Genomic DNA, 25,215 nt, shown 5'->3' with positions numbered 1-25,215 from the left:
ATGGTGTGCCATGTGCCATGCCCAGTGTCACATATATGGTGCACCATGTGCCATTCCCTATGTGACATGTATGGTGCACCATGTGATGTTCCCTGTGTAATATCTATGGTGCGCCCTGGTGCGCCATGTGCCATGCCCAGTGTAACATGTATGGTGCACCATGTACTGTTTCCTGTGTAACATTTACGGTGTGCCATGTGCCGTGCCTTGTGTGACATGTATGGTGTGCCATGCCCTGTGTGACATGTATGGTGCGACATGTGGCGTGCCCTGTGTAACATGTATGGTGCGACATGTGGCGTGCCCTGTGTGACATGTATGGTGCGACATGTGCCATTCCCTGTGTAACATGTATGGTGCGACATGTGCCATTCCCTGTGTAACATGTATGGTGCGACATGTGCCATTCCCTGTGTAACATGTATGGTGCGACATGTGGCGTGCCCTGTGTAACATGTATGGTGCGACATGTGGCGTGCCCTGTGTAACATGTATGGTGCGACATGTGGCGTGCCCTGTGCAACATGTATGGTGCGACATGTGGCGTGCCCTGTGTGACATGTATGGTGCGACATGTGCCATTCCCTGTGTAACATGTATGGTGCGACATGTGCCATGCCCTGTGTAACATGTATGGTGCGACATGTGGCGTGCCCTGTGTAACATGTATGGTGCGACATGTGGCGTGCCCTGTGTAACATGTATGGTGCGACATGTGGCGTGCCCTGTGTAACATGTATGGTGCGACATGTGGCGTGCCCTGTGTAACATGTATGGTGCGACATGTGCCATTCCCTGTGTGACATGTATGGTGCGACATGTGCCATTCCCTGTGTAACATGTATGATGTGACATGTGGCATGCCCTGTGTGACATGTATGGTGCGACATGTGGCGTGCCCTGTGTGACATGTATGGTGCGACATGTGGCGTGCCCTGTGTAACATGTATGGTGCGACATGTGGCGTGCCCTGTGTGACATGTATGGTGCGACATGTGCCATTCCCTGTGTAACATGTATGGTGCGACATGTGCCATTCCCTGTGTAACATGTATGGTGCGACATGTGGCGTGCCCTGTGTAACATGTATGGTGCGACATGTGGAGTGCCCTGTGTGACATGTATGGTGTGACATGTGCTGTGCCCTGTGTAACATGTATGATGTGACATGTGGCGTGCCCTGTGTGACATGTATGGTGCACTGTGTGCCGTGCCCTGTGTAACATGTATGGTGCGACATGTGCCGTGCCCTGTGTAACATGTATGATGTGACATGTGGAGTGCCCTGTGTGACATGTATGGTGTGACATGTGGCGTGCCCTGTGTAACATGTATGATGTGACATGTGGCGTGCCCTGTGTGACATGTATGGTGCAATGTGTGCCGTGCCCTGTGTAACATGTGTGGTGTTCCATGTGGCGTTCCCTGTGTAACATGTATGGTGCGACATGTGGCGTGCCCTGTGTAACATGTATGGTGTGACATGTGGCGTGCCCTGTGTAACATGTATGATGTGACATGTGGCGTGCCCTGTGTGACATGTATGGTGTGACATGTGCTGTGCCCTGTGTAACATGTATGGTGCGACATGTGGCGTTCCCTGTGTAACATGTATGATGTGACATGTGGCATGCCCTGTGTGACATGTATGGTGCGACATGTGGCGTGCCCTGTGTGACATGTATGGTGCGACATGTGGCGTGCCCTGTGTAACATGTATGGTGCGACATGTGGCGTGCCCTGTGTGACATGTATGGTGCGACATGTGCCATTCCCTGTGTAACATGTATGGTGCGACATGTGCCATTCCCTGTGTAACATGTATGGTGCGACATGTGGCGTGCCCTGTGTAACATGTATGGTGCGACATGTGGAGTGCCCTGTGTGACATGTATGGTGTGACATGTGCTGTGCCCTGTGTAACATGTATGATGTGACATGTGGCGTGCCCTGTGTGACATGTATGGTGCACTGTGTGCCGTGCCCTGTGTAACATGTATGGTGCGACATGTGCCGTGCCCTGTGTAACATGTATGATGTGACATGTGGAGTGCCCTGTGTGACATGTATGGTGTGACATGTGCCGTGCCCTGTGTAACATGTATGATGTGACATGTGGCGTGCCCTGTGTGACATGTATGGTGCAATGTGTGCCGTGCCCTGTGTAACATGTGTGGTGTTCCATGTGGCGTTCCCTGTGTAACATGTATGGTGCGACATGTGGCGTGCCCTGTGTAACATGTATGGTGCGACATGTGGCGTGCCCTGTGTAACATGTATGATGTGACATGTGGCGTGCCCTGTGTGACATGTATGGTGTGACATGTGCTGTGCCCTGTGTAACATGTATGGTGCGACATGTGGCGTTCCCTGTGTAACATGTATGGTGCAACATGTGGCGTGCCCTGTGTAACATGTATGGTGTGCCATTCCCTGTGTAACATGTATGGTGCGACATGTGGCGTGCCCTGTGTGACATGTATGGTGTGACATGTGCCGTGCCCTGTGTAACATGTATGATGTGACATGTGGCGTGCCCTGTGTGACATGTATGGTGTGACATGTGCCGTGCCCTGTGTAACATGTATGATGTGACATGTGGCGTGCCCTGTGTGACATGTATGGGGCACCACGTGCCGTGCCCTGTGTAACATGTGTGGTGTGCCATGTGGCGTTCCCTGTGTAACATGTATGGTGCGACATGTGCCGTGCCCTGTGTAACATGTATGATGTGACATGTGCCGTGCCCTGTGTAACATGTATGGTGCGACATGTGCCGTGCCCTGTGTAACATGTATGATGTGACATGTGCCGTGCCCTGTGTAACATGTATGGTGTGCCATTCCCTGTGTAACATGTATGGTGCGACATGTGGCGTGCCCTGTGTAACATGTATGATGTGACATGTGGCATGCCCTGTGTGACATGTATGGTGCAATGTGTGCCGTGCCCTGTGTAACATGTATGGTGCGACATGTGGCGTGCCCTGTGTAACATGTATGGTGCGACATGTGGCGTGCCCTGTGTAACATGTATGATGTGACATGTGGCGTGCCCTGTGTAACATGTATGATGTGACATGTGGCATGCCCTGTGTGACATGTATGGTGCAATGTGTGCCGTGCCCTGTGTAACATGTGTGGTGTTCCATGTGGCGTTCCCTGTGTAACATGTGTGGTGTGCCATGTGGCGTTCCCTGTGTAACATGTGTGCCGTGCCCTGTGTAACATGTGTGGTGTGCCATGTGGCGTTCCCTGTGTAACATGTGTGGTGTGCCATGTGGCGTTCCCTGTGTAACATGTGTGCCGTGCCCTGTGTAACATGTGTGGTGTGCCATGTGGCGTTCCCTGTGTAACATGTATGGTGTGCCATTCCCTGTGTAACATGTATGGTGCGACATGTGGCGTGCCCTGTGTAACATGTATGATGTGACATGTGGCATGCCCTGTGTGACATGTATGGTGCAATGTGTGCCGTGCCCTGTGTAACATGTATGGTGCGACATGTGGCGTGCCCTGTGTAACATGTATGGTGCGACATGTGGCGTGCCCTGTGTAACATGTATGATGTGACATGTGGCGTGCCCTGTGTAACATGTATGATGTGACATGTGGCATGCCCTGTGTGACATGTATGGTGCAATGTGTGCCGTGCCCTGTGTAACATGTGTGGTGTTCCATGTGGCGTTCCCTGTGTAACATGTGTGGTGTGCCATGTGGCGTTCCCTGTGTAACATGTGTGCCGTGCCCTGTGTAACATGTGTGGTGTGCCATGTGGCGTTCCCTGTGTAACATGTGTGGTGTGCCATGTGGCGTTCCCTGTGTAACATGTGTGCCGTGCCCTGTGTAACATGTGTGGTGTGCCATGTGGCGTTCCCTGTGTAACATGTATGGGGCACCACGTGCCGTGCTCTGTGTACCATTTTTGGTGCGCCGTGTATAGTTTCCAAGGTTAGATTTGTTATTTTGCAGTGTAGTATGTATGTTATACTGTTATTATTGTGCAGCTCTATGACCCCGTGACATCCGGAAATAATAATATTAATAACAGTGTATTTGTCTCTTTTCTTTCCCAGTTTGCCCGACACTGGTAATACCTGACCAGCCGATGCCCCCAGTCTGCGGCGCTCCGTGGGTCTCCAACAGAATAGTGGGGGGCACAGATGCAGAGGAAGGCACCTGGCCCTGGCAGGCCAGCCTGTTGTACAATGGGCGCCACATTTGCGGAGCGTCCCTGATCTCCAAACAATGGGTGATGACCGCCGCACATTGCTTTGAAGTGTGAGTGTGTAATCTATCCCTGCACACATCCAGCTAGCATTTGCCTATACAATGACAGGAAGAAGTTGATTGGTTACCATGGGCACATGTGACACATCTCAGCTCTATCATAACCTGAGACAGGAGATCCCGATACATCTTATCTTATATATGTGCATGTGCAGACGCTGGGTGCGAGCAGGCGTGGCGAACTGCATGTTCACCGTGCCACTCACACCTAGCAGTGCGGACGGGGGGCGTGGGGTGGCGGCGGAGGCAGAGCTTATGGGAACGCCCAGCATTTCATGCACGTTCCCATGCTGGGCATTCCCATTCAAATGGCCGGTGACACGGGTGCGAGGGGGGGGGGGCAGCTGATGCCAATGAATGTCAGCTGCCCGCCCGCTTCCCACACAAGGCGCTTGCAAATGACAACATAGAGGTGTCTTACATTTGCGTGCGCTGGAGATGTCATCGGATGGTCAGCCACCTTTGAATGATTTTGCTCCGCACCCAAATCTGCAAATGGATGTTTATGGTAGATATACATTCACAGCCGTGTGGGGGAAATCGTAGTGTAAGTGTAGCACAGTGCAGGAGGGGATTGGTGTCTCTGTGATCGTCTACGGGTTTCACCTGCGTAGCAGGCTTCGTCAGGAACAAACAGCGGACAAAGCCTGCTACCCAGGTGAAATGATTACAGAGACACACTCTGCTACTAGTGTGCATGTAACAGTGAGTACGACTGTAAATACTATCCATCAATAAACCAACACACTTCCTTACTAGTATTTGGAAATCAACACCTGGACACACACATCATTCCCAACAGTTACCATAGCAATGCAATGATGTATTATCTACCATGGCGGCTTGGTGGTAACTGTCTTGTAACAACTGAAAAGTAATACAGGGGTATTTATCAACTTGTCAACAGTAAAAAGGTCGACGGACATTAGGTCAAAATAGAAAAAAGGTCGACACAAGCAAAATGTTGACATTCGTTTTTGCTTTTTTTGTGTCGGACTACAAATGTCAACATGGACACCGTATAAAAGTGTGTGAATGCGGATTTCTGACTGTGAGGTTGCAGGGTAGAACCATAAGGACCAGTGGAAGTCTCTCCAGGCAAGGCCCCAGTCCACAGTTTTACCGGTACTTGTTTCCTAGCACGGCCACAATCGCGGCCATCGGGTGTCATTTTTAGTGGTCTGCGACGCGACCGACGCGATGCCCCCGATTTTCCCATTGAAATGCATTGAAAAAAGTTAATATCACGTCGGTCGTGTCGTATGCGGCTAAAAAAGGCTTAAATGGTCCAGACGCGATGCCCCCGATTTACCCATAGGGAACAATGGACGTCCCCTGTTTCCCCATAGGGAACAGGGGACACGGATACCTTCACAGGTAAACACGTCCCTTCGCAGGCTTCACAAGTATCCGCGTCCCCTCACGAGGCTCGCTGCGCTCGCCACGCTTCGGGCACGGTGGCTCGCTGCGCTTGCCACACTATTCTATTCTCAACTCCACACCGACATGGATAGTGGGGGTATGAAAAGGTCGGAGGACGCGTACCGCCGCCCCTCACGGGCTCGCTGCGCTCGCCACGCTTCGGGTTTGCGTTGATCGTGGGGTGGCGTCAACTACTTTTGGGGGGACATTGGTGTTTTTTGGGTTTTCTGGCCCATTTACCATTGTTCCCTATGATGATTTTGGTAAATTTAGCCATTTAACATTGATTCCTATGGGAAATCAGGGGCATCGCGGGTAAATTGAGGCATTTAACAGTGTTCACTATGGGGAAATCGCGGGCATCGCGTCGGTACCATCGCACCCGATTTTTTAGTGCATGCCCCCGATTTTTCCTCACGATGCCCACGATCATGATCGTTGTGGCCGTGCTAGGAAACAAGTACCGTTTTACCTTCTCCCTACAGAAGGTGAATTTGGGATTTTTGAGATAAAATCCCAAAAACTGTCCGAAATCGCACTTTTTGCAGCAAATTCGCAAATTCCCACAGCTGCGGGCTGTTGGTGCCCGGTGCTGGTTACAAAATACGGGGGTCCCCAGTTTTTTTGTCCCCCATATTTTTGGAACCAGGACCGGTCCAAGAGTTAGGGGCTGGTTTCAGAAATACAGGGGACTCCTACGCTTTTTGTCCCCCGTATTTTTGGAACCAGGTCCGGCTCAATGAGGTTTTGCTCAGGAGGGGGAACCCCAGGAAATTATTATTATTATTTTTTTAACTTTTACACATATTTTAACACAGAACCATTCACAGATCTCAATGTTCTGTGCATGGTTTTGTTAAATTCACCTGTCAGAACCTGGTCTATTTTTTTTGCGAATTTTAGCAACGTTTACCAAAAATCGCATTCCATTAAATTTGCGAGTTGTATACTTTATAATGGGAAAACATCAGGATGCGAATTGAAGTGTGACTAAAAATTCTTCAAAATGTGCAAATTTGCGGCAAAAAGTGGGATTTTTTCCCCCCGCAAATCACACCCTATAAAATGTGCGAATTTCTGGTAAAGTAAAATTTTGGCATTTTTTTTGCGATTTTATCGCAAAAGTCACAAATTCGGACCCTATTAAATTTCCCCCAGATTGTCAGCTCTGCTTCCTCGGATTAGAATATAATTAGCATTATGTCAGAAAGCTCCAGTCCATAACTCATGATGAATTGTATGATCTGTGGTTATCTTCCAGCACAACGTCACCGGATCCATACACCATTAAGCTGGGGGCTTACCAGTTGTATGTATCAAGTTTAAATGAGAATACAGAGAAAGTGAACAGTGTCATCATTAACCCGCAGTACAGCGGTCCTGGATCTAGTGGAGACATCGCTCTGTTGCGGCTCTCAAGACCTATCACCTACACCAAGTACATTCTCCCCGTGTGTGTCCCACCGGCCTCCATGGTCTTCCCACCAGGCATGAGCTGCTGGGTCACTGGATGGGGATCCTTACAATCCGGAGGTAAAGCTCATAATGGTCACTCATTCGTTATTCTTGTGTTCTTGTCCCGTTCCATGCACTGTGGGTGGGCAGTAGCCATGTCCCTACTTACTCTATGCCTAAAGGCAATAATCCCTCGTATGGTGACTATCTGTAAGAAAGTATTATCTATGTGTGGCTTTATTGGAGTCTTCGGGGCGATTTATCATTGATCACCTGGGCACGATACTACTGGAATTTGATAAACCTGGCAGCATTGTATACCATATAGAAACCTATGGGAGATTCTGCTGCCAGTGGGGAGATCGGAAATATTTGCCATTATTATTATTATATATATTTTTTTTTTTTATTTTTTTTTTTTGGGGGGGGGGATAGCCACAAATAGTATTTGATAAAATCACCCTTTATTGGTTTCCTCACCACTCCTCTCTACACCTACACCCTCTTCTCCTCCTCGTTCCTCTCTACACCTCCAACCTAATTTCCTCAATGCTCCTCTCTACACCTCCACCCTCTTCTCCTCCCCACTCCCCCCTACACCTCCAGTCTCATTTCCTCACTGCTACACCATACAGCTCTAACCTAATTTCCTCACCTCACCTCCCTACACCTCCAGCCTCATCTCCTCACTTCTCCTCTCTACACCTCCAGCCTCATTTCCTCACCTGTCCTCCCGACACCTCCAGCCATATCTCCTTACCACTCCTCCCTACACCTCCAGCCCAATTTCTTCACTGCTCCTCACTATACCTCCAACCTCATGTCCTCACTGCTTCTTCACCATCCTCATTTCCTCACATCTCCTACCGACACATCTAGCCGCATCTCCTCACCCCTCCTCACTACACCTCCAGCCTCATCAAATCACTGCTTTTCACTAAAGCTCCAGCCTCATCTCATCCCCACTCCTCCCTACATCTCCAGCCTCATTTCCTGAATGCTCCTCCCTATACATCCAGCCTAATTTCCTCACCTGTCCTCCCGACACCTCCAGCCTCATTTCTTCACCTCTCCTCCCAACATTTCCAGCCATATCTCCTTACCACTCCTCCCTACACCTCCAGCCTAATTTATTCACCGCTCCTCACTTTACCTCCAACCTCATCTCCTCACCTCTCCCCCCTACACCTCCAGCTTAATTTCCTCACATCTCCTCCCAGCACCTCCAGCCTCATCTCTTCCCTACACCACCTGCTTCATCTCCTCACTGCTCCTCCCTACACCTCCAGCCTCATCTCACTGCTTCTCCCTACACCTACAATCTCATTTCCTCACCTCTCCTTTGTACATCTCCAGCCTCATTACCTCACTGCTCCTCCCTACACCTCCAGCCTATTCTCCTTACTGTTCATCCCTACACCTCCAGCCTTATTTCCACACCGCTCCTCCCTACACCTCCAGCCTAATTTCATCCCCGCTCCTCCTTACACCTCCAGACGCATTTTCTAACTGCTCCTCCCTGCACCTTCAGCCTCATCTCCTCACTGCTCCTCCCTACACCTCCAGTCTCATGTCCACACCTCTCCTCCCTACACCTTCAGCCTCATCTCATCCCAGCATCTCCCCACTCCTCCAGTCTCATTTCCTCACCGCTCCTCCCTACATCTCCAGCCTCATATCATCCCAGCTCCTCCCTACACCTCCCAGTCTCATTTCCACACCTCTCCTCCCTACAGCTCCAGCTTCATCTCATCCCAGCATCTCCCTACTCCTCCAGTATCATTTCCTCACTGCTCCTCCTTACATCTCCAGCCCCATCTCATCCTCGCTCCTCCCTACACCTCCAGTCTCATTTCCACACCGCTCCTCCCTACATCTCCAGCCTCATCTCATCCCAGCATCTCCCTACTCCTCCAGTATCATTTCCTCACTGCTCCTCCTTACATCTCCAGCCCCATCTCATCCTCGCTCCTCCCTACACCTCTAGCCTCATTTCCTCACTGAGCATATATACCAGGCATGAGCCCAGCATGTATTTGCAGTCAAAGAGTCTCCTGTTTATGAGCCAACAAATATGTATATAAAAAAATAAATATTCATACTTTTATTTTACTGAGCTGTTTCTATGTTGTTGGATAAGACACACTCTGCAATGGCCACTGATGTCACTTGTGTCCCCACAGTGAGCTTACCTTACCCCAGGACCCTTCAGCAGGTGATGGTTCCACTCATCAGCAAGGAGTCCTGTGACCAGATGTACCACCAAGACTCAGCAGCCCGGGTCTCCGAGCCCATTATCCAGAATGGCCAAATATGTGCTGGGTATCAAGCCGGGGGCAAAGACGCCTGCCAGGTGGGTTCTGTGGGTGCCTATTCTAGAAATATTTACTCAATCAGCATGTGGCATGTTTCTCCGGGGGTCGTACATTGCCCCCACCTCACAACACAATTTCCATATGGACATACGTTATATTGGGCTCACATCATTCAGTGAAGCCCACGTGTGGTGCACTAATAAGGATACATTTTTATAGGGTCACAGGATAAATCATATTACACGGTCTAAAAGGCATAGCTGGCAAGAGGTTGTAGTGTCCCTAGACTAAGGGGTCACTACCTCCACAGTGGTTTTGTACAGGTGCACCAGGGCTGGATTAATCCTTTGGGGGGGGCCCGGGGCACTTTAGACAGGGGGGCCTCCTCCCACTTGTCATTACTGGCTGCAAACTGTACGGGAGAATATTACACTGTCAAAACACAAAGTGAAAGCAGTATAAACTTGGTCATTGGGTAACTGCAGGGGGAGGGGAATTAATATAAACATAAATAATTAAAAACCCTCCCATGATGAGGCCGCTGCTGCTGTCCTCCATGGGCCTGAGAAGCATATGATGAGCTCCACCAAGCAGAGCTCAGCACAATCCTCTCAGCCTCTGACCTCTTGTGCAATGTCTCATGGGACTTAGTCAACTCCCCGCAAGGCGACGTGGCCATGTCACCTTGGCAGAATGATGCCCCAGACATGCCTACCCAGAGGGATCATGCAGTTCTCCTCAGCATGTGCCGATTAGAGTCACCCTTACCGCCCACAGTAACCAGTACCTGGGTTATCCTGTACAATGAATACTGTAGCTAAGCTGATCTCGCCCTGTGGTTTCCTTATCACTGTTGGAAATGTCAATTCCCTTGAAATGAGTTTATTGTCAGCACTGTTGCTGTGCCCATGTAATGGAAACCACACTGATGTCTGAAGACCACCAGGTGAGAAGAATGGGGTACACTTCATCGTTATGTCCTCTAAGCAGCCCTAGTCCATTAGGGGTTTACGTAGAGTTAGACGGTAACGCATTTCAGGGTTGTCTTCAGCTTAAAATGCTTTTTTTGCACGCGCACCAAATCGGCGCATGTCGCTAGGCCTTCTGAGCTGGTTGCGTCCCGCCATGGCAGCCAGCTCTGCAGAGATGTTAAAAATGTGCTTTTGTAAAAAAGATGGCTTTATGTTTGCGAATTAACTCAAGCGACACCCGACTACGGATATGCCCATGTTCTCTGTACAGTATTTCCAGCAGTCTGAATGCTCTGATGAGCAATGTCCAACAGCAGCCACTAGGTGTCGCTGCTGTAATAAAAGCCTGTGGAAGATGTCCTTGGAGTAGGTATCGCCATCGGCACATCCCCCATCGATGGTTGCCATCGGTGGCTTCTAGAGCAGGAACCATCGATGGCTATAAACCATTCTATCTCACACCATGGATGGTTCCTGCCATCGCTTAGCCGCGCATGCGCAGAGCAACGGGCAGCCTGCTCGGCCGGGATCCGCACGCATGCGCAGAAGAAACGGTACTTGTTTCCTAGCATGGCGCCTGCGATTTTGATTGTATCCATCGGGTCCAAAAAAATTGCGTCGATCGCATAACATGCAACCAAATCGCATGCGATGCGATCGACGCGATTGATGCGATTTTTACATCGGAACCAATGTAAAACGGTCCCTGAGACCCGATTTTACATTGGGCTCAATGTTAAATGCCCCCCAGTCCCCAATTTTCATTGTATACCCACCCTGATGGGTCAAATGCCCCCCCATTGTTAACGCCACCCCACGATGAACGCCAACCCGAAGCGTGGCGAGCCCGCGAGGGGCGGCGGTATGCGTCCTCCGACCTTTTCATACCCCCACATCCACGTTGGCGTGGAGTTGATTCTATACAGTGTGGCGATCGCAGCGAGCCCCGCGAGGGGACGCGCATTACTTCACAGGTATTACGCGTCCCCTCGCGGGGCTCTCTGCGCTCGCCATGCTTTGGGCTCGGTGGCTCGCTGCGCTCGCCACACTATATAAAGTCAGCTCCACGCCGACGTGGATAGTGGGGGTATAAAAAGGTCGGAGGACGCGTACCGCCGCTGCTCGCCACGCTTTGGGTTGGCGTTCATCGTGGGGTGGCGTTAACAATGGGGGGGGGGGGGCATTTCACATGTAAAATACCCATAAGGGTGGGTATGCAATGTAAAATTGCGTCCATCGCATCGGTAGCATCGCATGCCTTAACGTAAGCCATGCGATGGACGCGATTTTTTAATTGTCGCGGAAAAGGCTAAAAATAGCCCTGAAATCGCGTCGGTCGTGTCCATCGCATACCTTAAGTTAAGGTATGCGATCACCTGCGACGGGCGCCATGCTAGGAAACAAGTACCGAAGAATCTTTAGCCATCAATCCAGTTTCTTTTGCGCATGCGCGCACCTTCCGCCGGGGCAGGCCGCCCGCAGCGACGCCGCTGGACCAAATGATGCTGCGCACGCAGTGCGCATGCGCCCACAACTTTTACCATCGGAAGCCATCCATTGATGGCATAAAACTATTCGACCATCCACTATCGATGTCCAAAACATCGAGCACTAGGTCCCAACCATCAATGTTTTGGGAACATCGATAGTCGATGGCCATCCCTTCCTTGGAGTGTGATAAAGTGGAGAGCCAGAAAGTTACAGCTAATCAGCTCCTTCATGCCATGTTATAGGATGTGAGTGAAAACTGACAGGAGCTGGTTGGTACTGTATCTCTCTCCAAATTATCACTCTCCAAGGATTGGTACATCTCACCCTGCAAATTACCCGTGATCTTTGTAAGAATAAAATGAGTTATGTACTTGCCCTGCAGGCCCTGTGTAGCCTGTTATTCCCATACTGACTACAAACACTACAAGTCCCAGCTTCTTTGGATAAGGGTATTTAAAAACATTCCTTATTTCCAGGCCACCTATGGATCTGTAGAAAGTGTTGGTAAGGAATTAATGCAAGAAATGTTGGAAAACATACCAGGTAGTAATGACTACACCTGTGCACTAGATAGGTGGTCTGGGAAATGTAACACCTAGTAATGACTGCAACTGTGCACCAGCTAGGTGGTCTGGGAAATGTGACATTTAGTAATGACTGCACCTGTGCACCAGATAGGTGATCTGGGAAATGTAACAGTTAGTAATGACCACACCTGTGCACCTGGTAAGTGATCTGGGAAATGTGACATTTAGTAATGACCACACCTGTGCACCTGGTAAGTGATCTGGGAAATGTGACATTTAGTAATGACCACACCTGTGCTCCTGGTAAGTGATCTGGGAAATGTGACATTTAGTAATGGCTGCACCTGTACAAGAAAAAAGGTTGCCTTAAGCGCTAGAGATAACCAAGGTGTAACTTGCTACCCAGCAGCCACCACGTAAGAGGATTGCCAGCCTCTAAAAGATTTCAGAAACACAAACAAAAACGTGGGGCGCTCTTGGGTACCAGGATGAAAACAATTTATTAAAACACACAAAATTACAAATAACACACAAATACAATAATAAATTTTTTTTTGATGATAAAACACATCCGATTACTTCAATAAAGATTATTGTCCTATGTTTTCCACATGTGTGACTTTCTTCTTTAAACCCTTTTAGGGTCAAGCATAGTGAATATATGCAAATATGTCGGGTTCAACTCCTTAAATAGGGCTTATAGTGTCCACTTTTTGTGCTGAGACCAGATGGAAATGCAAATGGCTAATGTGCACACTATTAATTTAGCAGTATAGTGCCTGGCATAACCGGTATTTTGAAGCCAATTGGGAGCAAGGACTTCTGCTTTGAGTCGTAGGAAACCGTGTCCGTCCTATCCCCCTAAATGCTCTTACCAGTAGGTGTTGCTGGTATTTCCGAGTGTCACTGAATGGTAGGGTCAGCACCGCAGCGCCCGCTCTCTCCCTTCTCTGCTTGGCTGTCTGAAAGGTCCTTTGGAAGGACGCTCTCTGCACCAGATTACCTGCCAGACGCTGAGCCCATTATTCACATCCCCTCCAGCCGCAAATTCCAGCTTCACCCACGGTCGCTGTGGCAGAGCGCCGCGTGAGATCACCAAACGGGGAAGGCTGCAGGAGGAGGCGGCTCTTGCTGAGCTACTTAAGCCGGCTGAACTTCTGCGCCATTTCAGACAGCCAAGCGGAGAAGGGAGAGAGCGGGCGCTGCGGTGCTGACCCTACCATTCAGTGACACTCGGAAATACCAGACATACCTCCCAACTGTCACGATTTTAGAGGGACAGTCCCGATTTTCGGGTCCTGTCCCGCTGTCCCACCCGCGGCAGGCATTGTCCCGCTGCGGGGGGTGGCAGTTGGGAGACCCCACAATCTAGTAGAATAGACGCTGTGCGCATGCGCACAGCGTCTATTCTCGTATGAAAATGAGGTCGCGGCTAATTAGCATAAGCCGCGCCCTCATTTGCATACGCCCCGCCCCCTTTTCGCCGCGCGAGTGTCCCTATTTCCTCCGAACAGAAGTTGGGAGGTATGCAGCAACATCTACTGGTCAGAGCATTTAGGGGGATAGGACGGACACTGTTTCCTACGACTCAAAACAGAAGTCCTTGCTCCCAATTGGCTTCAAAATACCGGTTATGCCAGGCACTATACTGCTAAATTAATAGTGTGCACATTAGCCATTTGCATTTCCATCTGGTCACTCTCAGCACAAAAAGTGGACACTATAAGCCCTATTTAAGGAGTTGAACCCGACATATTTGCATATATTCACTATGCTTGACCCTAAAAGGGTTTAAAGAAGAAAGTCACACATGTGGAAAACATAGGACAATAATCTTTATAGAAGTAATCGGATGTGTTTTATCATCAATTTTTTTTTTTATTATTGTATTTGTGTGTTATTTGTAATTTTGTGTGTTTTAATAAATTGTTTTCATCCTGGTACCCAAGAGCGCCCCACGTTTTTGTTTGTAAGGCTGCACCTGTGCACCAGCTAGGTGGTCTGGATAAGGTGACCGTCAGTAATGACTACACCTGTGCACCAGCTAGGTGGTCTGGGAAATGTGATAGTTAGTAATGACTGCACCTGTGCTCCAGCTAGGAGATCTGGGAAATGTGACAGTTAGTAATGACTGCACCTGTGCACCAGCTAGGTGATCTGGGAAATGTGACATTTATTAATGACCACACCTGTGCACCAGCTAGGTGGTCTGGGAAATGTGACAGTTAGTAATGACCGCACCTGTGCACCAGCTAGGTGGTCTGGATAAGGTGACCGTCAGTAATGACTACACCTGTGCACCAGCTAGGTGGTCTGAGAAATGTGACAGTTAGTACTGACTACACCTGTGCACCTGGTAGGTGATCTGGGAAATGTGACAGTTAGTAATGGCTGCACCTGTGCACCAGCTAGGTGGTCTGGATAAGGTGACCGTCAGTACTGACTACACCTGTGCACCAGCTAGGTGGTCTGGAAAATGTGATAGTTACTAAATACCTTCACCTGTGCTCCAGCTAGGAGATCTTGGAAATGTGACAGTTAGTAATGACTGCACCTGTGCACCTGGTAGGTGATCTGGGAAATGTTACAGTTAGTAATGACTACACCTGTTCAACAGCTAGGTGGTCTGAGAAATGTGATAGTTAGTAATGACTGCACCTGTGCTCCAGCTAGGAGATCTATGAAATGTGACAGTTAGTAATGACTGCACCTGTGCACCAGCTAGGTGGTCTGGATAAGGTGACCGTCAGTAAAGACTACACCTGTGCACCAGCTAGGTTGTCTGGGAAATGTTATAGTTAGTAATTACTGCACCTATGCTACAGCTAGGAGATCTGGGAAATGTGATAGTTAGTAATGACTGCACCTGTGCACCAATAGGTGATCTGGGAAATGTGATGGATAATAATGACTACACCTGTGCACCAGCTAGGTGATCTGGGTAATGTGACAGTTATGAATGACTGCACCTAGGTGGTATGGGAAGTGTTACAGTTAACAATGACATGACTAACTGTAACAATGACATGACTGTACCTGTGCACCAACATGTGTAGTAATGACTACACCTGTTGGTCGAACTCGAGGACTGATTTGGCAAGCAATGTTATAGAACTACAATAGTTTAATTTAGTACATACTTGAGCTATATGTAGCTTTCGACCTCTGTGGAACTATAAGATCAATCATGCCTCCATGCTGGGATTTGTAGTATCACAGCACCTAGGAAACCCAACTCTGTGTCTGATGGGAATGTGGCGGCTTCCAGTGGCTTATTTACCCTTCTAAATGTTCTGTGTCTTGCAGGGGGACTCTGGGGGACCGCTGGTGTGTAAGATGAATGGCTACTGGTACCAGGTTGGTATTGTGAGCTGGGGAGATGACTGCGCCCTCCCAAACCGGCCGGGAGTTTATACCAACGTTCCTGACTATGAGGTGTGGATCAACTATTACAGAACGAATGTGAATTCCTCGTCTCCCGGGCTCTCAGCCTCAGTGCTGCTGCTTGTTGCCTGTTTGGCCCTCTGCGGGTTACTCACAGACAGACATATGTCCTTGTTTCATGCCTCTAACTGCCACCTACCTGATTGTCTATGAAGGCGATCACTGACGGAATGCAGAGGTGCAACAGGAACCCAGCGCTGATCCATAACTGTGAGCGGAACCTCAGGGCCACATCTGATGGTCCAATAGGACAACCAAAGCCATTTCTTCCTGTCCGCAGCGCGGGATAGCGGATCTATGTTATGCAGATGTATGTGTGGTCACCAGGAATGAATGTATGATGTATTGGACACAGGTGCTGGGTATCAGGGATTAGGAGGTAAAAGGACCCTGGAATTTTGTAGCATTTTGGACATTTTTTAATTCTTGCAGGGATCAGATAGAAAAGATGGGACAGGACTAACGGCTTATTCGGCAAGAATCGCATGTGACAAGCGGCTCGCAACATCTAATTGTATGCGTTCCATAGCCGTACAAATGCAGGAGGAGGTGCATACAACCCCCTATCTCTATACCGCCCCCTGCCTGCATACCACCTCCTGCCTGCACACCACCTCCTGCCTGCACACCACCCCCTCCCTACCTGCATTACCACCCCCTGCCTGCATACCACCTCCTGCCTGCACACCACCTCCTGCCTGCACACCACCCCCTCCCTACCTGCATTACCACCCCCTGCCTGCATACCACCCCCTATCGCTATACCACCCCCTGCCTGCATATCACCCCCTAATTCTATACCGCCCCCCTGCCTGCCTACCACCTCCTGCCTGCACACCACCTCCTGCCTGCACACCACCCCCTCCCTACCTGCATTACCACCCCCTGCCTGCATACCACCCCCTATCGCTATACCACTCCCTGCCTGCATACCACCCCCTAATTCTATACCGCCCCCCTGCCTGCCTACCACCTCCTGCCTGCACACCACCTACTGCCTGCACACCACCCCCTCCCTACCTGCATTACCACCCCCTGCCTGCATACCACCCCCTATCGCTATACCGCCCCCTGCCTGCATACCACCTCCTGCCTGCACACCGCCTCCTGCCTGCACACCACCCCCTCCCTACCTGCATTACCACCCCCTGCCTGCATACCACCCCCTATCGCTATACCACCACCTGCCTGCACACCACCCCCTATCTCTATACCACCCCCTGCCTGCATACCACCCCCTTTCTCTATACCGCCCCCCTGCCTGCATACCACCCCCTGCCTGCACACCACCCCCTATCTCTATACCACCACCTGCCTGCATACCACCCCCTTTCTCTATACCGCCCCCCTGCCAGCATACCACCCCCTGCCTGCATACCACCTCCTATCGCTATACCACCCCCTGCCTGCACACCACCCCCTATCGCTATACCACCCCCTGCCTGCACACCCCCCCCTACCTCTATACCGCCCCCCTGCCTGCATACCACCCCCTATCTCTATACCGCCCCCTGCCTGCATACCACCCCCTATCTCTATACCGCCCTCCTGCCTGCATACCACCCCCTGCCTGCACACCACCTCCTGCCTGCACACCACCCCCTCCCTACCTGCATTACCACCCCCTGCCTGCATACCACCCCCTATCGCTATACCACCCCCTGCCTGCACACCACACCCTATCTCTATACCACCCCCTGCCTGCCTGCATACCACCCCCTATTGCTATACCACCCCCTACCTGCATACCACCCCCTATATCTATACCAACCCCTGCCTGCACACCACCCCCTTCCTGCATACCACCCGCTGCCTGCATACCACCCCGTCTGCACACCACCCCCTGCCTGCATACCACCCCCTATCTCTATACCAACCCCTGCCTGCATACAACCCCCTATCTGCTTTTACCCCTATCTGCATACCACCCCCTATCTGCATACCATCCCCTGCCTGCATACCACCTCTAACTGCATACCACCCCCTGCCTGCATACCACCCCCTATCTCTATACCACCCCCTTCTTGCATACCACCCCCTATCTCTATACCACTCCGTGCCTGCATACCACCCCCTATCTCCATACCACTCCCTGCCTGCATACCACCCCCTATCTCTTTACCACCTCCTGCATGCACACCCAGGGCCGGCAACAGAAATCTTGGGGCCCTGTACAATTATATTTCTGGGGCCCCCCACCTAATCCCAAACCCACACAACGCTCTTCTGCGTGAGCCTCATTTAATGTATACCACCTCCTGCCTTCACACCACCCCCTGCCTGCACACCACCCCCTGCCTGCACACCACCCCCCTGCTTGCATACCACTCCCTGCCTGCACACCACCCCCTGCCTGTATACCACCCCCTTCCTGCATACCAACCCCTGCCTGCATACCACCCCCTGCCTGCATAACACCCCCTGCCTGCATACCGCCCCCTTCCTGCACACCACCTCCAGCCTGCATACCACCCCCTGCCTGCACACCACCCCCTGCTTGCATACCACCCCTGCCTGTATACCACCCCTTCCTGCATATCAACCCCTGCCTGCATACCAACTCCTGCCTGCATACCACCCCCTGCCTGCACACCACCCCCTGCCTGCATACCACCCCCTGCCTGCATACCACCCCCTGCCTGCACACCACCCCCTGCCTGCACACCACCCCCTGTATGCACACCACCTCCTGCCTGCATACAACCCCCTGCCTGCACACCACCCCCTGCCTGTATACCACCCCCTGTCTGCATACCACCCCCCTTCCTGCATACACTCCCCTGCCTACATACCACCCCATGCCTGCACACCACCTCCTGCCTGCACAAAACCCCCTGCCTGCATACCACCCCCCGCCTGCACACCACCCCCTGCCTGTATACCACCCCCTGCCTGTATACCACCCCCTGCCTGCATACCACCCCCCTTCCTGCATACACATCCCTGCCTACATACCACCCCATGCCTGCATACCACCTCCTGCCTGCACACCCCCCCCCTGCCTGCATACCACCCCCTGCCTGCATACCGCCCCCTTCCTGCACACCAACTCCTGCCTGCATACCACCTCCTGCCTGCATACCACCCCTTGCCTGCATACCACCCCATGCCTGCATACCACCCCCTGCCTGTATACCACCCCCTGCCTGCACACCACCTCCTGCCTGCATACCACCCCATGCCTGCATACCACCCCCTGCCTGTATACCACCCCCTGTCTGCACAACACCTCCTGCCTGCATACCACCCCGTGCCTGCACACCATCCCCTGCCTACATACCACCCCTTTGTGCATACACACCCCTGCCTACATACCACCCCCTGCCTGCACACCATCCCCTGCCTGCAAACCACCCCCTTCCTGCATACACACCCCTGCCTACATACCACCCCTTCCTGCATACAAACCCCTGCCTACATACCACCCCATGCCTGCATACCACCTCCTGCCTGCACACAATTTTTGGGAGCCAATTAACCTACTAGTATATTTTTGGTTTGTGGGAGGAAACCAGAGTACCCGGTGGAAACCCACAAAAGTATGGGGAGAATATGCAAACTCCGCACAGTTAGGGCCATGGTGGGTATTGAACCCATGACCTCAGCACTGTGAGGCAGTAATGCTAACCATTACACCATTCATACTGCCCGTGCATACCAACCTCCTCCCTGCATACCACCCCCTGCGTGCATACCACCCCCTGCCTGCATACCACCCCCTGCCTGCATACCACCCCCTGGCTGCATACCACCCCCTGGCTGCCTCCACTTCAGTCCAATACTTTGTGGTCTGGACGGATCTGAAGATGGTGAAAATACAATTCTTGCCAGCGGTAGAAATCTCCAATATATTTTCGTTTTAAGTTGGATTTTTATTTAAGTTATTCATTTAACAAACATGTTATTTATCCAGTATATCTAAGTGCTTTGTTGTTTGTTTGGGGTGTGGGGGGATAAAATACTGTTTCATTGGATCTTTTATGTTAGACACCTTTCTATATACAAAGGGTTTCTTTTTGTTACAGTCGTGAATAAAGACGTCTTTTGGAATATATAACACCAAATATTAATGTTTATCAGACTATTGGAGAGTTCTGAGCATTCTGATCACAGCTAAAGAGAGAAGAAAAGGGTAACCACCGATGTGACTATAGCTGCTGTATCAGGAGGGTGTAAGGCTCCCAAAAATATACAAAGTACGTGGAAAAGGATAAGATACAGCGCTCGGGTTTAGCTGAATTTATTACAATTTTAAAACATGATTATAGACAATACATTATATATGAGAATTCTCAAATATAAAAATGAAAAAATGGGTAAAAATGATTAAAAAGGGTTTGCTATAAGCATTCAATATTGGAGCCAAATGGGTGTTGAATGTTCTGAATCAACACTTGGGTGTATAATTACCATACGTGGTGGATGGCTTTATTGGAAATTCAGATATCAAAAGTCCCGGAGATTTCCCAGTGAAGGATTCCTGTGTCTCTCACAATGGAAGTGATGATATGGCAGTCCTTAAGGTACAGCTGGTACCAAATGGAAATGGCTGCTGGTTCCAGGAGATCCGCGATGATGTAGAACAGAACTGGTCCGGGTACAACGTCCTCTATGATTGTAAGGAATAATGTGGAGCTGTATAGTAGCTGGGTGGCTATCCAATAGAATGCTGGAGCAAGGGTATGGGCTCAACGCGTTTCAGCGTGTTCACACGCCTTCATCAGGAGCTGGAATGAATGGAATTCCAGCTCCTGATGAAGGCGTGTGAACACGCTGAAACGCGTTGAGCCCATACCCTTGCTCCAGCATTCTATTGGATAGCCACCCAGCTACTATACAGCTCCACATTATTCCTTACAATCATACCCGGACCAGTTCTGTTCTACATCATCGCGGATCTCCTGGAACCAGCAGCCATTTCCATTTGGTACCAGCTGTACCTTAAGGACTGCCATATCATCACCTCCATTGTGAGAGACACAGGAATCCTTCACTGGGAAATCTCCGGGACTTTTGATATCTGAATTTCTAATTGCATACCACCTCCTATCGCTATACCACCCCCTGCCTGCACACCACCCCCTATCGCTATACCACCCCCTGCCTGCACACCCCCCCCTACCTCTATACCGCCCCCCTGCCTGCATACCACCCCCTATCTCTATACCGCCCCCTGCCTGCATACCACCCCCTATCTCTATACCGCCCTCCTGCCTGCATACCACCCCCTGCCTGCACACCACCTCCTGCCTGCACACCACCCCCTCCCTACCTGCATTACCACCCCCTGCCTGCATACCACCCCCTATCGCTATACCACCCCCTGCCTGCACACCACCCCCTATCTCTATACCACCCCCTGCCTGCCTGCATACCACCCCCTATTGCTATACCACCCCCTACCTGCATACCACCCCCTATATCTATACCAACCCCTGCCTGCACACCACCCCCTTCCTGCATACCACCCGCTGCCTGCATACCACCCCGTCTGCACACCACCCCCTGCCTGCATACCACCCCCTATCTCTATACCAACCCCTGCCTGCATACAACCCCCTATCTGCTTTTACCCCTATCTGCATACCACCCCCTATCTGCATACCATCCCCTGCCTGCATACCACCTCTAACTGCATACCACCCCCTGCCTGCATACCACCCCCTATCTCTATACCACCCCCTTCTTGCATACCACCCCCTATCTCTATACCACTCCGTGCCTGCATACCACCCCCTATCTCCATACCACTCCCTGCCTGCATACCACCCCCTATCTCTTTACCACCTCCTGCATGCACACCCAGGGCCGGCAACAGAAATCTTGGGGCCCTGTACAATTATATTTCTGGGGCCCCCCACCTAATCCCAAACCCACACAACGCTCTTCTGCGTGAGCCTCATTTAATGTATACCACCTCCTGCCTTCACACCACCCCCTGCCTGCACACCACCCCCTGCCTGCACACCACCCCCCTGCTTGCATACCACTCCCTGCCTGCACACCACCCCCTGCCTGTATACCACCCCCTTCCTGCATACCAACCCCTGCCTGCATACCACCCCCTGCCTGCATAACACCCCCTGCCTGCATACCGCCCCCTTCCTGCACACCACCTCCAGCCTGCATACCACCCCCTGCCTGCACACCACCCCCTGCTTGCATACCACCCCTGCCTGTATACCACCCCTTCCTGCATACCAACCCCTGCCTGCATACCAACTCCTGCCTGCATACCACCCCCTGCCTGCACACCACCCCCTGCCTGCATACCACCCCCTGCCTGCATACCACCCCCTGCCTGCACACCACCCCCTGCCTGCACACCACCCCCTGTATGCACACCACCTCCTGCCTGCATACAACCCCCTGCCTGCACACCACCCCCTGCCTGTATACCACCCCCTGTCTGCATACCACCCCCCTTCCTGCATACACTCCCCTGCCTACATACCACCCCATGCCTGCACACCACCTCCTGCCTGCACAAAACCCCCTGCCTGCATACCACCCCCCGCCTGCACACCACCCCCTGCCTGTATACCACCCCCTGCCTGTATACCACCCCCTGCCTGCATACCACCCCCCTTCCTGCATACACATCCCTGCCTACATACCACCCCATGCCTGCATACCACCTCCTGCCTGCACACCCCCCCCTGCCTGCATACCACCCCCTGCCTGCATACCGCCCCCTTCCTGCACACCAACTCCTGCCTGCATACCACCTCCTGCCTGCATACCACCCCTTGCCTGCATACCACCCCCTGCCTGTATACCACCCCCTGCCTGCACACCACCTCCTGCCTGCATACCACCCCATGCCTGCATACCACCCCCTGCCTGTATACCACCCCCTGTCTGCACAACACCTCCTGCCTGCATACCACCCCGTGCCTGCACACCATCCCCTGCCTACATACCACCCCTTTGTGCATACACACCCCTGCCTACATACCACCCCCTGCCTGCACACCATCCCCTGCCTGCAAACCACCCCCTTCCTGCATACACACCCCTGCCTACATACCACCCCTTCCTGCATACAAACCCCTGCCTACATACCACCCCATGCCTGCATACCACCTCCTGCCTGCACACAATTTTTGGGAGCCAATTAACCTACTAGTATATTTTTGGTTTGTGGGAGGAAACCAGAGTACCCGGTGGAAACCCACAAAAGTATGGGGAGAATATGCAAACTCCGCACAGTTAGGGCCATGGTGGGTATTGAACCCATGACCTCAGCACTGTGAGGCAGTAATGCTAACCATTACACCATTCATACTGCCCGTGCATACCAACCTCCTCCCTGCATACCACCCCCTGCGTGCATACCACCCCCTGCCTGCATACCACCCCCTGCCTGCATACCACCCCCTGGCTGCATACCACCCCCTGGCTGCCTCCACTTCAGTCCAATACTTTGTGGTCTGGACGGATCTGAAGATGGTGAAAATACAATTCTTGCCAGCGGTAGAAATCTCCAATATATTTTCGTTTTAAGTTGGATTTTTATTTAAGTTATTCATTTAACAAACATGTTATTTATCCAGTATATCTAAGTGCTTTGTTGTTTGTTTGGGGTGTGGGGGGATAAAATACTGTTTCATTGGATCTTTTATGTTAGACACCTTTCTATATACAAAGGGTTTCTTTTTGTTACAGTCGTGAATAAAGACGTCTTTTGGAATATATAACACCAAATATTAATGTTTATCAGACTATTGGAGAGTTCTGAGCATTCTGATCACAGCTAAAGAGAGAAGAAAAGGGTAACCACCAATGTGACTATAGCTGCTGTATCAGGAGGGTGTAAGGCTCCCAAAAATATACAAAGTACGTGGAAAAGGATAAGATACAGCGCTCGGGTTTAGCTGAATTTATTACAATTTTAAAACATGATTATAGACAATACATTATATATGAGAATTCTCAAATATAAAAATGAAAAAATGGGTAAAAATGATTAAAAAGGGTTTGCTATAAGCATTCAATATTGGAGCCAAATGGGTGTTGAATGTTCTGAATCAACACTTGGGTGTATAATTACCATACGTGGTGGATGGCTTTATTGGAAATTCAGATATCAAAAGTCCCGGAGATTTCCCAGTGAAGGATTCCTGTGTCTCTCACAATGGAGGCGATGATATGGCAGTCCTTAAGGTACAGCTGGTACCAAATGGAAATGGCTGCTGGTTCCAGGAGATCCGCGATGATGTAGAACAGAACTGGTCCGGGTACAACGTCCTCTATGATTGTAAGGAATAATGTGGAGCTGTATAGTAGCTGGGTGGCTATCCAATAGAATGCTGGAGCAAGGGTATGGGCTCAACGCGTTTCAGCGTGTTCACACGCCTTCATCAGGAGCTGGAATGAATGGAATTCCAGCTCCTGATGAAGGCGTGTGAACACGCTGAAACGCGTTGAGCCCATACCCTTGCTCCAGCATTCTATTGGATAGCCACCCAGCTACTATACAGCTCCACATTATTCCTTACAATCATACCCGGACCAGTTCTGTTCTACATCATCGCGGATCTCCTGGAACCAGCAGCCATTTCCATTTGGTACCAGCTGTACCTTAAGGACTGCCATATCATCACCTCCATTGTGAGAGACACAGGAATCCTTCACTGGGAAATCTCCGGGACTTTTGATATCTGAATTTCTAATAAAGCCATCCACCACGTATGGTAATTATACACCCAAGTGTTGATTCAGAACATTCAACACCCATTTGGCTCCAATATTGAATGCTTGTAGCAAACCCTTTTTAATCATTTTTACCCATTTTTTCATTTTTATATTTGAGAATTCTCATATACAATGTATTGTCTATAATCATGTTTTAAAATTGTAATAAATTCAGCTAAACCCGAGCGCTGTATCTTATCCTTTTCCTGATCACAGCTAAACCTAATATACTGATGGAGTCGGCTTTAACTTTGCCCGGCACCCGCCAGATCCCTTTCACCCCCTGCCCCTGCAAAGTTAAAGCCGGCTCCATCTGTACGAATTGTCTTACATACAGTAGCCTGACAATAAGATGATTCTGTACTGCACAGCCGCAGGGATGCAGTGTGCAATAATGTATTACTAATATGGTAATGCTGCAGGAGCATACTTTCCGACTTTTGAAAACTAGTTTCAGGGAGATTATAGTTGGTAGTAGAATTTTACATAGTTTCCCATGCAAGCCTACTCTAACCTGCAGAAATACTAATTCAATTAATTTTCCACAACTTACCACCTCCCTGCAACAACAGCTCTCACTAATTTCTACATTTACCTCTCCTGA

At 50.6% G+C, this 25,215-nt stretch overlaps 1 protein-coding gene across 1 annotated transcript in view; it reads left to right on the top strand.

Moving 5' to 3' along the window:
* The window catches only part of LOC146021064 (serine protease 53-like), a 57,962-nt gene extending 33,777 nt beyond the window's left edge, over positions 1–24,185 (top strand). Inside the window, exons 6-11 of the mRNA XM_083154865.1 lie at positions 4,076–4,280; positions 6,973–7,244; positions 9,350–9,519; positions 15,777–15,984; positions 20,358–20,531; positions 24,001–24,185. Coding sequence (XP_083010991.1) covers positions 4,076–4,280; positions 6,973–7,244; positions 9,350–9,519; positions 15,777–15,984; positions 20,358–20,531; positions 24,001–24,185 — 1,214 coding nt within the window. The remainder of the gene's footprint in view (positions 1–4,075; positions 4,281–6,972; positions 7,245–9,349; positions 9,520–15,776; positions 15,985–20,357; positions 20,532–24,000) is intronic.
* The last annotated feature ends 1,030 nt before the right edge of the window (positions 24,186–25,215 follow it).

The sequence above is a fragment of the Crinia signifera genome, chromosome 7 (assembly GCF_055691185.1).
Source record: "Crinia signifera chromosome 7, ASM5569118v1, whole genome shotgun sequence".
Taxonomy (NCBI): Eukaryota; Metazoa; Chordata; class Amphibia; order Anura; family Myobatrachidae; genus Crinia; species Crinia signifera.
The sequence above is the reverse complement of the archived record's forward strand: the minus strand, read 5'-3'. Positions and strand labels throughout refer to the sequence as shown.